This window comes from Serinus canaria, chromosome Z (assembly GCF_022539315.1).
Source record: "Serinus canaria isolate serCan28SL12 chromosome Z, serCan2020, whole genome shotgun sequence".
In the NCBI taxonomy this organism is placed as follows: Eukaryota; Metazoa; Chordata; class Aves; order Passeriformes; family Fringillidae; genus Serinus; species Serinus canaria.
The window spans coordinates 71,231,701-71,246,404 of record NC_066343.1 but is presented as its reverse complement, the minus strand read 5'-3'; the positions used below and the strand labels follow the sequence as shown (position 1 = coordinate 71,246,404).

At 35.8% G+C, this 14,704-nt stretch overlaps 1 protein-coding gene across 1 annotated transcript in view; it reads right to left on the bottom strand.

Annotated features, from left to right (window-relative positions):
- Positions 1 to 14,704, bottom strand: part of PIK3C3 (phosphatidylinositol 3-kinase catalytic subunit type 3) — a 67,075-nt gene that overhangs the window by 39,445 nt on the left and 12,926 nt on the right. The window contains exons 7-16 of the mRNA XM_050987060.1: positions 10,204 to 10,267; positions 9,712 to 9,719; positions 8,998 to 9,102; positions 8,520 to 8,612; positions 8,150 to 8,335; positions 6,721 to 6,875; positions 5,398 to 5,485; positions 4,210 to 4,277; positions 1,134 to 1,239; positions 102 to 218 (exon numbers count right to left, since the gene is read on the bottom strand). Coding sequence (XP_050843017.1) covers positions 102 to 218; positions 1,134 to 1,239; positions 4,210 to 4,277; positions 5,398 to 5,485; positions 6,721 to 6,875; positions 8,150 to 8,335; positions 8,520 to 8,612; positions 8,998 to 9,102; positions 9,712 to 9,719; positions 10,204 to 10,267 — 990 coding nt within the window. The remainder of the gene's footprint in view (positions 1 to 101; positions 219 to 1,133; positions 1,240 to 4,209; positions 4,278 to 5,397; positions 5,486 to 6,720; positions 6,876 to 8,149; positions 8,336 to 8,519; positions 8,613 to 8,997; positions 9,103 to 9,711; positions 9,720 to 10,203; positions 10,268 to 14,704) is intronic.

The following is a 14,704-nucleotide window of genomic DNA, read 5'->3' as shown; positions in this document are numbered from 1 at the left end:
TCTGTTACAGATCTCAGTGCTAAGGAACTTTAATGAAAGGCTAACATTCCTACCCATTGTCAAATTTAGGCCATAGAAGGGCTTTCCAATCTTTTAGTTACCTTTTTCTTACGATTCCCACTTTCACGCTGCACTGCCTTCATTACATGAACCAGCCGATCTACAAATGTCTGCTGGGCTGCCAAAAGTGAGCGCATAACTCTGACAGACTTATCACCCTAAAAGAATGAAAAGCAACAGAATTAATTCCTCATTCTTTAATTATTTTACCTACAAATCATTCCTTTGTTCTTAGACCTTTGGGCTTTTAAGAGGTTAAGTGAATAATGATCAATTTCCTGTCAATTCAAAAGGTATTTTCTGTAAAACACAATCACAGTCACTGTAGCTGGCAATCAATTATCTGACCTAACAGTGCACTTCAATTTGCTTCAGCAATTTCAGTGGTGAACAGTCATGCATGACAAACCAATTCACACAGCCAAAGTAAGTTACTATGGATAACTCTGAAATATTCTTAGGAAGCACAAGATCAGATTCAAGTAACCCCCCTAGAATTGGAAATAATAGGTGTGAGATACATGGAAATATGTAAAGACTGTATATCTGCTTTACAGTAAAACTTCCAATTCACAGGAATTTTTTTGTCTGTTTTTTTTTTTTTTTTTTCCTGCTGCTCCAGCACCCTCTGCTGCCAACACACAGAACAGCAAGTGCTGTTTCTGAGTTCCAGATGAGTCTCTCCACTTGTGCCTCAAGGAAAGAGTTTACAATAAATAAATAGTAAATAAATAGCATTGATTACACAAGGCTTTTAGAATGTTTTAGACCCAGTGTAAGGCAGAGTATTTTAGAACCAATATGTTACTAACAGGAACAAGCAACAAAAGAGAAGAAAGAGTTCTCAGTATTTGTTCTTTTCCTTTTTGGCAGTTTCTTCAGCTTACAAATTCAAAATTTGAGCAGGAGTAGAATGCATCTGACATACATACACGAAAAAACCCAAGCCATCCTCTTAGGTTCCTCTTAGGTTAAAAAGGTTCATGCCTGAACCTTAAAAAGGTTCAGGCCTGAACCTTTTTAAGGAAGAACTATCCCAAAACGTTACAGACTTCCTCACACAAGGGAGTTACCTTCAGCAAAGCCTGACTGAATCTTCTCATCACATTTAGGTACATTTCGTGAGTCTTTGGGTCCCTCTGCTGAGTATCTTGGTCTTCACACTCCACTATTACATACCTGCAGCATAAAAACAACCGGAGTTATACCTGCCGCTTGGAGCTACACAATTTGAGTGAAACACAGTAACCCTATATTACAGACCTGGAACTAAAAATGAAGACGATCTTTGAGATCTTTAGCTCAACCAATGGCTGAACTCTTAAAATTGCATAGTGCCCAATTCCATCTGGATCAGGAGAGTCTATCAAAGTATCTGTAGTTTTTCACTTCCAGTGAAGTGTCATGACTCAAAGAGGACACACCTGAAGTCCAAATCATATGAACACTCCAGCAAAGAAGGACAACTGAGCACTGTGATATGACCTGCTACATAATTTAGTGGCTGCAAACTTGTTATTCAAGAGCACCTACAATTCAAGGAGAATCTCACCCTACCTGCTCCCTGCTTTACCATTAGAAATGGTGCAGGGAAAAGTATTGGTCCTAAGGCAGCTCTGCAGAGTCTACATGCCAGAGTTTCCATTTCTAAATTATGTATTGGATACAAGACTTAATAGTACAATCCAGAACACCTACACTGAAAATTTATTTTGATGTTATGAAGTCATCTGGAATGCTTTTGTCTAAATTTCTACTTGCAGCACTGACAAGCAAAAAGTAGCTATTAATTGAAAGCTACGTATGTATCTTTTTTCTGTTGATCAATGAATATAGTAAAGTAAAAACATATAATAAATACTATTAAAAAAAGAAAGAAATTAGCATCTCAGTAAATTTTCACACACTGCATTTGGATTCAAAAGTGACTAATTCAAACAGTCTCTTGGACATTACATGTTAGCAAGAATTACACCTTCCTTATGTACTTGTGAAGAATCTCTTCATGACAGAATAACTGTGAGACAAGACTAGAGGTCTGTCATTTACAGCTCATCAGATTTGAGTAGTCTTATTTATAAATACACAACATACTACATACACTAGAATAAGGCATATGTAACTTACTCCATGTGTACAACCCAATAAAACCTGTAACTAAAGATTCCTCCTAGGGCCTTGATAATGCAGCGTTATAGAGTGTTATCTCACAAATGTTTGTATAAAAGTAAGTCCAAAGTCTGCACATAAGCTTGAAGGAAAAGGAGAAGTAATGAATTGAAACGTGCCATTTTCATCTTCATTTGTTAAAAAGCACTAGACAGTTTCTCCAAGATATCCTGAAGCAAGGAGTAAGAGTAATGCTTCATACTTGGGTAGGTGTCTCATATATCCAAAGAGAAGACAGAAAAAGCAGTAACACTGACTTCTGAGGCCATGGTTAAAGGACAGGTTAGCTCTACAATGACAAGTGACTGAGCAGAAGGTTTCATTTTCAAGGGTTATTGTACTTTTTCCATTGATTATTTTAGTAGCATGCTGTGTCTGGATAGTTGAAACATACAATTGATCAGCAGCCATGAGGATTTATGGCTACATCAGCTCATACAGCGGTTGCAACATTTGTATTTTGTCACTGAGAAATTGAGATGTCTGGAAAGAAAACAAAGAATAAATTGACTAGGGTTCTTGGTTGGTGGACTTTTCTTATTTGTTTTGTTGAATTTATTTTTTTTAAGTCGTAAGTCAAAAAAAACTCCACAGAGTTATGGACATTTGAACTTTCTGTAAACGGAGTGTCTGAGATGTTGCTGAAATATAAGAGAACACTGTCTGTCAAGCTGATAGAAGTAAATTAAGCTTCCAACATCTTAATGAAGAATATTTGATTAGGTCAAGCACTTGGTTTCTACTCACACCAATTCAGACTGCAATTATTTTAATAATTTATATTTAATAGTATTTTTTAATGAAGCTGAACATTATCTTGGGCCACTGCAACAGAAGTAACTATTGCTTGCAAATGTACATAAGTCATTTGGGTAAGTAACTTAAAAGTCAACCTACTAAAAATAATTACAGAATAAAACTTAGTTATAAATGGAATCTCTCAGCATGGTTTACAGGTTTCTTGAAAGAATTGTATAAAAACTGTTGGTTATGTTTTACATCACATATCACACTTAGTTCCCAATTCACAACTTATCTGTGGTTAATGCTGTTACCACTCTAAAATATGATCAAATGCATCGGTATTTTTAATTATTTGATGCAGCTACAAAGGTTACAAATGAAAATGCGCCTAAGTCTTCCTTTTAAAACACAAGTATATGCAAGTAAATAGCTGTGAGTGTTGTGCATATGCAGATGTTTACGCTAATACACACACAGACTCACACTTTCACACAGTACATCTCTACTACTCTCAGCTTGCTTCAAATGAGAAAACTCCTACATGCAAATACTTGTTCAGAAGGCTTGCAGATTACTTAGACATCTAATTTTACTCTTAATACACTGAACTAGGACAAGATCCTAAACTAAGCAATCCTACCTCTCTAGAGTATAGATGAACTAATATTTACAACTAAATTTCCCTCTTAAGATTGCATGTATCTGCAATGACATTTTGTGCTCATAACCATAAATGGAATAAAACTAAAATTAGATTACAACAAAAAAAAGCCGAACTGCTTTATGAATCTTCCTAACATACACCTCTGATTAATAATTAAGTGCATAACTTCAGTATTCTAGCCAACACTGTCAAACATTATAAGCACAAAAAGTACAACCACACAGACAGCAAAGCAGAGAAAAGGTGAACTTAATCTCCTCTCCAACACCATAAATAACTTGAATGACAACTTTTAAAATAGTTAGGCTGCTTTTTGTGACATTGTATGCAATGGTCTAGACATCAACTTCTTTAGTCTAACAGTAATGCATATTTCTACATTTTATTAGCCTCCATTTATAAATTACTATGTTTAAATGCATATTGTTTTAAATCTACTACTTTACCCTGAGAAAAACTGAGATTCTGAAGCTCTCAAGACAGGTCATATTTTGATGAGCATCCTTCTGGGCATTATAGCTTTGATTTCAATTACATCTTGATAAAGTATAAATAAACCATTTCTAACATACCAGTACAAGTAGTTTGCCAACGTGGAATTTTTGCATGCCCGTGATATCAAGAAAGTGCAAAGGTCTTGCTGGAAGAGATTTAAGAAGGGCAAAAAAAAATTAACTTACAAAGAAATCTAAGTATCTGAGAGAGAGACAAAGTTAAGGAAAAACACCAAGTAAATACAAGAGTTGTGAGAGATATATTTCCTTCTAAAATCTGAATCCAATCCTACCTAACATTTAAATCACAATAATTTAAATATTCCTTTAAATCCAGCAACACTACTAAAATTAGAAGGTCTGCTACTCCAGTGATGTATTTACCAACATATAAAAAGCACATCATGTTCTCCAACAAGAAACCTTTAATGTAATTTCTAATTATGTTACTCTTTACTCCTATGCAATTGCATCTTGATGTAAATACCATAGCATCCAACTCCCAAAGACATTTCCCACTTGGTTTTGTATCCAGAGCATCTAACAATCTTGAAGATGTTCTACATTTCAAGAAAACAAATTTGTATAGCATACACAGCACTTAGTTGCTTCTTTCAGGTTTAATAGTCCAGGCAGCAAGAAATCTGTGTATCTTTACTGTTATGCTCAATTTGAGGTTTATTTTCTATGCAGTATTAAGACTCAAACAGGACAATTTGCAACAGGGAATGGATCATTAGTTCAAAGACCAATTAATCTGCATATCAGATTAAAATCAGATTCCTTCAAAATGTCTTTACCTTCTATCTACCCATTCCTATTACTTGCCTGGCATAAACCGAATATAGTCCTTGGCAGAAGTAAATCAAGACACTATCTCATTTAGTTTCAAAAAAGATGACATGCCAAAGAATAAGAAAGAACAGACTGTAGAGACTGAAATATCTGGATAACTGTTTTCTACTAAAAGACTGGTTTAGAACCTTTGCTATCACATAATAATTTTCCCCTTTACAGAACAATACTTCAAATTCCAGTCACCCAATTTTGGATACTGTGATCATGGACATAAAGAGACACCCTGCAAAAAAAATCAGTTAAGATATTGCTATTTTCCTAGCATTTACCTTAAATCTATATTCTTTGGGCACTTTAAATATTCAGTGAGATTTACCCAAGGGATTAAAATATTCACACACAAAAGCAAGAAACAGTACCAGGTCACTAGAAAAGTACAATAAATACAAAGTAAATCATGTGACTTACATCAAGGTTTTCATTTTCTGCAAGCTCTTTTGTTTTAGAAGTAAGAGGTGGAGAGGAAACAGGTGGAATAGGACTCATAATCTGGGAACTACACAAAGCAAAGCACATAATTGGTATGTTTCAAGGTTCTTGCTTAGGGGCCAGGGAGCATGCATTGAAATCACAATGAATTTCACTTCCACAGCATAATTCAGAAAACTGGAAGAGTTTCTTTGCTACCTTTCTTTGAAGGTAGCATCCCAACCCTGTTTCAGAACAAACTGCATGAACAGCAACTTTGACAGCTGCAGTTCCTGAAAACAGCAAAAATCTGTGCCTGGAGAGCTATACAGTTTGTGCCTGTGAAGGACATTCACTTAAACAAACTTTGCATTTTATTACATCTTCCATTCAAAATAAGCAGACATAGATAGGAATTCAACAAATCTGCATTTTCAGGAGCTTTCTCAAATGTTCAAAGATGAAACTGCTAATACACAACACCTGCACTAGTCTTTGGAATGAAACTACACAGAGCAGATAAATGCTGATTTGCAAGGCAAAGTTTTCAGATGGTAAATTTACCTGAAAAGAAGTAATTAAATAGCTCTCCTAAGATCTAAGTATCATTTGAGCCTCAAAATACACCACCCTTCCCACAACACCCACTTTTACAGCTTTGCAGTATGGTCAATGAAAAGATGTAGAACCGTAATACAAAAAATACACCCTCATGTTACAAGGCATTAGAAGCTTAAGACTGAAAATTCTAAAAATCTGTACCAAATATTCACAGAAGACTTTGGTTACCAAGTTCATTTGCACTTTGCTTGATACTTTATTAGCTACCTCAGTCTTCCTTTTGGATTTCTGCAAGTATAAGAAGTATGCTTCCACAAGTCTTCCCCTACACCTTCTTTTGCAGAAGCAGAATGAAATTTCTTTTCACTTCAAATTGATTGGACTTTTAGATCCACATTTTGTGATAAGAGCGGGGAGTGGAACCTCATATAATTTCAGTGAAGACATCTTAACTTTTGCAAATACAGAAGGAAGCAAGAGCAGTGATCTTACTGCTCTACAGTAGTTTTCTTCCTTTTGTGCAGTAAGAGCAAAGGCCACAACTTTAACACTGTTTGCTCTGTAAACTAAGTATAATCAGGAAACATGTTTCATGAATGCTCAGGATTTGTTAGGTTTGATTTTATTCTTGTTTTTTTTTTTTATGTTCAGATTATAAAATAATATGATAAATATGCAAAGCTCCCCTAAAAAGAAGGAATAATTTGATGTCTTAGAATATTACATGTTTCTGCCTTTTTGCTGGAAGTTTAAGCTTCTTACCTGTCTACTTCTGAAGCATTAGATGCAGATGTTGTCATGGTTTCTGACATGGAACCTTGACTGTCCCTCTTGCTAGGCTCCAGGCCATTCTTTATGTCATCAAAATTTTCGTATTTCAATGCCTGGACTAACTGTAGCAGGTACATCAGCAAATCCTTAGGGAAGAAAAAAAATCCAAGTGAAATAAGGGTGTCAGTCAAAGAAAATTCAAACTCCTTCTGTTTACAAAATTATAATTTACAGATAAACTTAAGTCAGGATTTAGTGACCTCTAATAATACAGAAATGGAAGTCTCCCTAAACAATCAATGTACCATAGCAACACTGGTGCTGGATGCAGTTTGACTTCCAAAAGATACTGCATTATCATTCTACTATTCTTTGTTACTCAAAGACAGTAAGTTCTAATTTAGTGAATATTCAGGTGCAATTACTATGTTAAAATCCTCTTTAGTTAAGCTACCCTAATTGGTTCTGGCATCCACAGAATAAAATTTTCAATTTGTGTCTCAAAAGAAGAAAACTGAAAATTCAAGCATAAATTGGACTATGATATCAAGAATGGAAATTCTCTCTTCTTTTATGGACTATTTTTTTTATCCTTTGTGTAGCTGGGGATCTAAGAGAAAAAAAACAAATATCTAATCTGTTTTAGATTAAAGAACAGATTTTTAACCACTTGCTGTCTAAAATCAGCTTATTGCCTTTACTGTTCAACTTCTTCTGTTTACTTACTTCCCAATACTTTGTAAAAGGTACATTTTTAATGTCACAGCAGTATGACCTAGGCTATTGAAGTAGGCTTGAAAAATATTATATACTTATGCTCCCTAAACTCCATTGATTGCCAAAGATTCAAGAGTTATGGTAAAACACTAAAAACTGGGTTCGCTTTTTTTTTACTTGTCAAAATAAAATATATAAATAATTGATATTTAACATATTAGATTCTATTAAGTGGGCTCTATTCATAATCACAGCTCCTCACATTCTAATCAGTATACAAGTAGAAAGACCTCATTTCCACAGATAAACTTCTACTCATTTTCTTTAGCAAAACAGTATGATATACTGATTCACCAGATGGATCTGCTGAAAATCCTTCCATTTACTGTTTAAGTTCAGAGCATTCTCACAGGTTAACACTCAAAATTTATCACTGGTTTTTGGTGAGAATTTTTTACCTTGTTTAACAAAACCAGGTACTAGCTGCAGCTCATGCTAAGACAACAATGTGTGACACTTAATTGTGTAAAGACTGCTCCCCAAAAACGTTACAACAAATTTCCTAAATAAAAGGAAATATTTTGTTTTTCTTTACCAATAATCATTAAAATGTCGTGAAAAGTAGCAAACATTTCAAGAACTCAATGAGATCAAAAATCCTGGGACCAGCTGACTTTTCCATGTACCAACAGACAGTGAATACCTCATCATCAGCCTGCTGAAGCCTGGCGACAGCATAGCGCCGCACCGTGGGGTTGGTGAAGTGAGATGACAGAAGCTCCAGAGAGTCTTCCACATCCATGGGCTTCCACTTGCCCAGCAGCTCCAGTGCTTGCTTGGCCTCTTGTGGTAGATCCCAGTTGACACACTTCAGGAACTTTGTCAAGGCCTAAACAGGAGAGCAGACAATTGATCAGTAGAAAGCTAGCCAAAGGAAATTATTTCAAAAACTAATGTCTCACACAAAGGTGGAACTAGATTTAGATTATATTTACATAAGGACAGACATGGAAAAGCTTACTGATAAGGGACAAGGTCCCTTCCAGCCCAAAACATTTAACAACTCAACTTACCTTCTCCTGATGAGTAAGGTAATATCTGAATTTCCACACCAAATCCTGTTCCTCATACGTTAGTTGCTTTGTTGGTGGATAGCTCACTATGATCTACAGTCAGATACACAGTCAGAAAGCGAGTTTAAAAACGTGAACAGGCAAAATCAACAAGTTAACAAAGTATACAGTACAACACTGACAACACCAAAAATTGAATTGACAGTGCAGGCAAACACAGTCACTTTAAGTGTACCACTCACACCTACATGACATGCACAAAATACACATTCTTAACCCCCTAAAAATGGTTTAAAAAAAATTAACAAGCACCTTGTGTTCCTTTCTGAGTTGGACTCTTCTATCTAAGCACTCTGAAACATTTCCTTCATGATTTTCTATAAACTGAAATTAACTGTATTTTCCTTAAAACTGTCACCATATATTATTACCAACCTACCTAATAAAACTGAACTTAGCCATCATATGACTGACTTACATTAAGCTGGTCTCGTGTAGTTGCATTAGGCTTCAGGTCATGATCAGAAGGTCCACTTCTTAAACTTCGAGCAAGTTTGTGATGTTTGCTTTCTACTAAGTTCTCCTAAACGCAGAGGGCAAGTCAATATTTATAAATACTAAATTTCAGAGAAAATTACTCTTGAAGCAAAACCATCTAGAGAAGACTCACCAGTCTCTTGAAAAATGCATGAAAATTCAAATCTGAAAGTACAGCATCTTCTTGCTTTTTTTTGTTTTTTTTTGTTTGTTTATTTTACAAAAAACCACCTTTAATAATACCTGGAGGGGTGTTGGGAGTTTTTAGAGTCTGTTTCAATTTCTGACTTAGCATTAACAAACCCTACCTTTCCTTTTAGTGAATTGCTGCAAAATGTAAGCATTTCAGTCAACACATCCATGATTGACAGCACTCAAACGTGCTCAACACTTCATAAACACTTTCTTTAGGATGATGTTTGCAGCATAAAGCTTTGTATGCAAGAAAAAAACATCTCAAAAACTTGTCCCACTGTTAATATCATGTTAGCAACAGTAGGAGCCACAATAGGAGCCACAGTGCCAACGAGTTTTCAGCAGCCAAGGCAGTTTCCAGCATTGTCAGACTTGCTATTGCAGTGTTAGATTTCACAGTGCTCAAACAGTGTTGCCAGTACAAGCCCACTTACATTAGGGTTCCCAATGCTGCCAATACCAGTCCCACTGAATTGGCATCCACAATAATGGAAATCTTTTCTAGAACTGTACTTAGGCACTGTCTACATGAAAGACAACATACAAGAGAGTGTAGGGAGAAAATATTTTAACAGAGGAAATGACCAAGAGTTATTGCACCAGTCTCTAAATTCTACATCTTCAGCTTCCTCTGATCTACCCACCCTCTCACCTCTTTTGCCAACAATCCCCCTTCTCTGCTTTCTTACACCTCAGAAGCAAGCACATTATGCATGGAAAGAAGGAGGTGAATATTAGCATTAAATCAATCCTTGTATTTTAATCTAGCAGCAGCAGAAATAGAAAAAAAATACAAAATTCAAACCCACTGATATTTCTCAACTGGTTAAACAGATCTTGCCACTGGAATTTTAAAACATTTAAGATGGCAAGCTTTCATCTACATTTATGAAAAGTTCAACAGAAACTCTGTAATACAGATGGTACCACATGTAGCATGCTTACCATAGACATCTGGGATCTGGAATCTTAACAATTTCAGGACTTGTTAAAATTGGAGATGACTCATCACCATCCTGAATGACAAAAAGTTGTAAGCATATTAAACACTTCAAGTTTTAGGGAGAAAATGTATCATATTAATGCATTGTGAACTCTACTACATGAAGAAGAATGATTCAACTGCTGACAGTTTTAAGGGAAAAATAAACTAATAACCAGATTATTTTTCTTGTCTGTCTCTTTCCCAGATGACAAGTGATTTGGCAAAACAGATGGAAGTTCATTAGAGGAGACAGAGCTTGACAGCTCACTACTATGATGCCACACAGGTGAGTGGAGAAATTTGCCACCATTGTCACGTGTCCTCTGGAAGCATGAAGAGAAACAAAACCAGGCTCTGTATCTCCACCAAACCCACACAGTTTTTTTAGAAAAACCACTACGTTGCAGAAAATTTATCCTAAAAGTTCAACACTTTAAAAGTTCAACAGAAGGATGTATGTAACCTTATCTATCAGAGCTTCCACATGCTTAGAGTCTAATCTATGGCGTCTAAATAAGAAAGGGAGAAGCTACAAGATTCCTGTTTGAACCAGACACAATGAAAAAAATTAAAAGCTTGACACTGCATTACAAAAGTAGGAACTCTGTCTTCTAGACACACAGCAAATGTGGTTTTGTACTTCATAATACAACAGTTTCTGGAGGATAACTGACATTAATAAAAGCTATGAAAAGACATTTCATTTAAAATACAGAACAAAACAGTCAAACTCAGAACAAAAGAAACTCAGCATAACATGTACTCTGCCATATTTATACTGAGTCTGTTTTCATTTATTTTGCTGCAAATTTGAGATCAGAATAAAATTTTTTTGACATACCAACATTTCCCACAGTAACTAAGTTTTGAGGTAACTTGCTCAGGTGTCTTTCTGCCCCCATCCTCTTTTTTTCCCTACTTTTCCAATCACATATGCCCTTTGGGATAGCTTTACTTTTATACTTTTCAGAGATAACTTTCAAAGAAGAGGTTGTTTCAAGGGGAGAATCATTTATCACTAACAAGATACATGAGTTTAAAATTGCCATTAACCACCCAGGAGAAACTTTTTTTTTCCCTACTACATAAATTTTGTGTTGCTGGCTACAGTAAAATATCTCTTATTAATAAAATGCTTCATTAGAAATACACTTTTAATTACATTTACTAGTGTCCTATGCCCTTCTGAAGTAACAATTTGACAAAAGTCAAAATAAGAACACACATATCCTTCCTAGTTAAGGGAAATAAACACACAGTCTGCCAGTGGCTGATGATGGTCCCAGAATATGAGCAGGTTACTTTTCTCATTAGTCTTTTTTAAAAAAAGAATGCATACAAACATTGAAGAGGCAAAGATGACATTTGCTTACAGTATCTCTACTCAAAAAGCATATTGCCTAAATAATGAACTTAGCTCTGACCTCGCTGCACAGAAATAACAGCATCAAAGTATTTCCATAATAACAAAATATGCTGCACCACTGACAGTAGACTGAACTGGGCTGGAGTCACAGTGAAAGATCAGCATTCACACTGAACTAAGCCTCTGCCATCTCACCAGGCAGAATGCTCAGATCATGTCACAGTAGTCTTATAAAGTCAAATTATATAAAAAACGATGAAATTGTTGCAGGTGGGAGGAATCCTTCTCATAAACACATCTGATGACAGACTGATTTCTATATACCAATACCTTATCTTCCAATTCCAAACTCTAAGGCTGCAATCTGACTTTACCTTTATAGAAACACAAGATTCCAATCTTCCAGTGACAAGTCTCCACTCTGTTTAGAACCTTCACACAAAAACTCTGTATGAAAAACTTGACACTGGAAGGGATTCAGTAGCAACAAGCTACTAACTTGCTACTAACAAGCATTTAAACTCTTCAGAGTATCCAGGTACCATGAGGATTCTCTAGGAATAAGCAGTAGAAATACCCACTGCTGTATTTTTCCCTCAGTGAAAAAATGATAAAATCAGATAAATTAATTGAAAAAGGAAAGGTTTCAGACTGATAAAGTGGACATTTACCCCACAATTAGATGGGGACATTTACCCCACAATTAAATGGCAGACATTAAAAATTCAAAACTCCCCAGGATGAGAATGACAATAGCACTATTGTCTAAATTTTGCTTACTTACAAAACAACAACAAAAAGCCCTCCAGTATGTCATGTCAAAATCTTTATTAATGAAGGTTAATGAGTTTTTTTCCCCAAGACTAATGTTAAAAGAATGATTTGTACACTCATTGCTGGCAACACCTTTTGGAACCTTTCAAAAGAATCTCAATAATGACTGTTTATTTTAAACTTTCTGAATGTAGTCAGATCATGATGTAGAGTGAAACTAACAAGTTCTAGCTATTCAGGTCAAGCACCAGGAAAACCATTCCCAGTGTTTTGCTGCATGACAGAACAAAGCCTTAAGCTCAATCAAAACTTGCCATGAAATCAAGTTTTTCCAAGCATTCATGGGACAAGTTACAGTGTCAGGAGCAAACATTTTGAAACAGACTGCTTAATGAAATACTCAAGAATGACATTAGCTGTCCTGTGAAGGATGTCAGCTGTTTAACTACCCTTCTGTAATTCTCCATTACACCTTGAGAGCAACATGTGCAGCACCACAACCCTGACCATACAAACTTACTAAACCAAAACAGTGCCTAAATTAGCACTTGAATTTGGCCAAGTGCATCCTTTTGAAGTGTCTTTCCTGATCATGATCATATAGACAGACTTAGTTCACGTCATGGAAATCTCAGAAATCCCTGACATCCTCTAACTGCCAACAACCACGTGGAATGTGATTAAAGACAGACCAGAGCACAAGAACACAGGGCAGACACTGGGCCTTCAGCAGCCTCATGCCTCAGTGAATCTGCTCCTCTTGGCTGCAACACTTCCTTTAAACTTGCTTTAAACTGCTGTGCTACCAGAGCTCCGCAGATATTTCTCTACAATAAGGTCAGTGTGGGTGACTTTACACAAATATTAGTGTTCATTTAAGACAGTCCACAAAATCTGCAGAATTTTCCAAACCAGCAACATTCCTCTGTACTTGCCTGAAAATCAGCTTCAGAGCACAAATAAATAAGGAGGTTCTATTTACCTTATTTTTAAACCAAAACACCATTTAAACTAACATCAATGCCAAAAACATCTCCCCAACAAAAAAAAAAAAAAAAAAAAAAAAAAAAAAAAAAAAAAAAAAGGGGCAGACAACCACTGGTGTAGACAGTACTTCTACCTTTATCAGAGATCTTTCGTGGATTTAATCTAATTTATTTATCTTTTTTAATGATCTGGATGCAGCAGTGCAATTATTTACCCAAAGACATATTTAACTTGAAACCTGCACAAAAATACATTGGTGATAAATGCTGGTGTTATTTGTACTTGATAAGTCGCATAGAAATTCTGCCTAAAGGGAGAATCAAAAGTGATGCTGTCATTACTAGCAGACCCTATCCCTCAGCCTCGACACTGTATTTAAATGAAGTTAACACAGAACATGGAAAGAGACTCTGCCACCTCACTTCATTGTAATTGAATGTCGAGTCAAAGAACCCCAAATCCTATCAGTCGCTGTTTAACAGGCTAGTACTTCCTAAACACTTGAAAACAAATATATCAACAAAACTGTGACAAGTAATCTCCACTTTGACTATCGGTCACAAGCAGGTGACAACAGAACCTTCTTTCATTATGCTCGGTGCACTGGATTGGTGATGGCCGATACATAGACTGCAGACTGTAATTGGAAGCATGACAAAACTGAGAAAACAGGCACTAATTTATGTACCATTTCCTACTGCTGCCAGAAAAGGGTCAAGAACTTGTTGCAAAGTGACTTTGTAACAACAAATCCTTCAAACTGCAGTTAGTTACAGCTCTAACACGTACTATTACACATTCAATTACTTTATTTCTGTAAGAACAGCCAATTCATAGTTATTCTGCTCCATGCACTTTTAATATGCTTCAGAAACATCTGTTAAAAGAAAGGTGCATGCTTGGAGTCTGAATCTTTTTCCCTGTATCGTACACATCTATACAACCACAATGATGGAAAAAAAAGAAGTCATATGTGCACATCAGGAATAATTCATCTATAATGGCAGGTTGCTGGAGGTAACGGAGAGAAGTCATTTTTAGGAATGCCATGTTCATTTATAAAAAGAAAAGAGCCAAGAGGACACAAAGCCACTTATGTTTGCACTTGTGCAAGGTATAGCATGTTCTCATGGAAAGAGCTAGCTGTTAGTAGAAAGTTTCAATATTTTCATCATATTCTGTTATGCTCTCCAGACAAGTATTTCCTTTATTTCCACAGAAGTAAATAATATTATTTTGTTCACGGGGAAATCTGTCACATTGTAGGTTTTGTTGTGATTTCTAACACAAGATAGTTTTGCAACAGCACAGTCCTCTATAATTGCTAGTTCTAGGATAAGT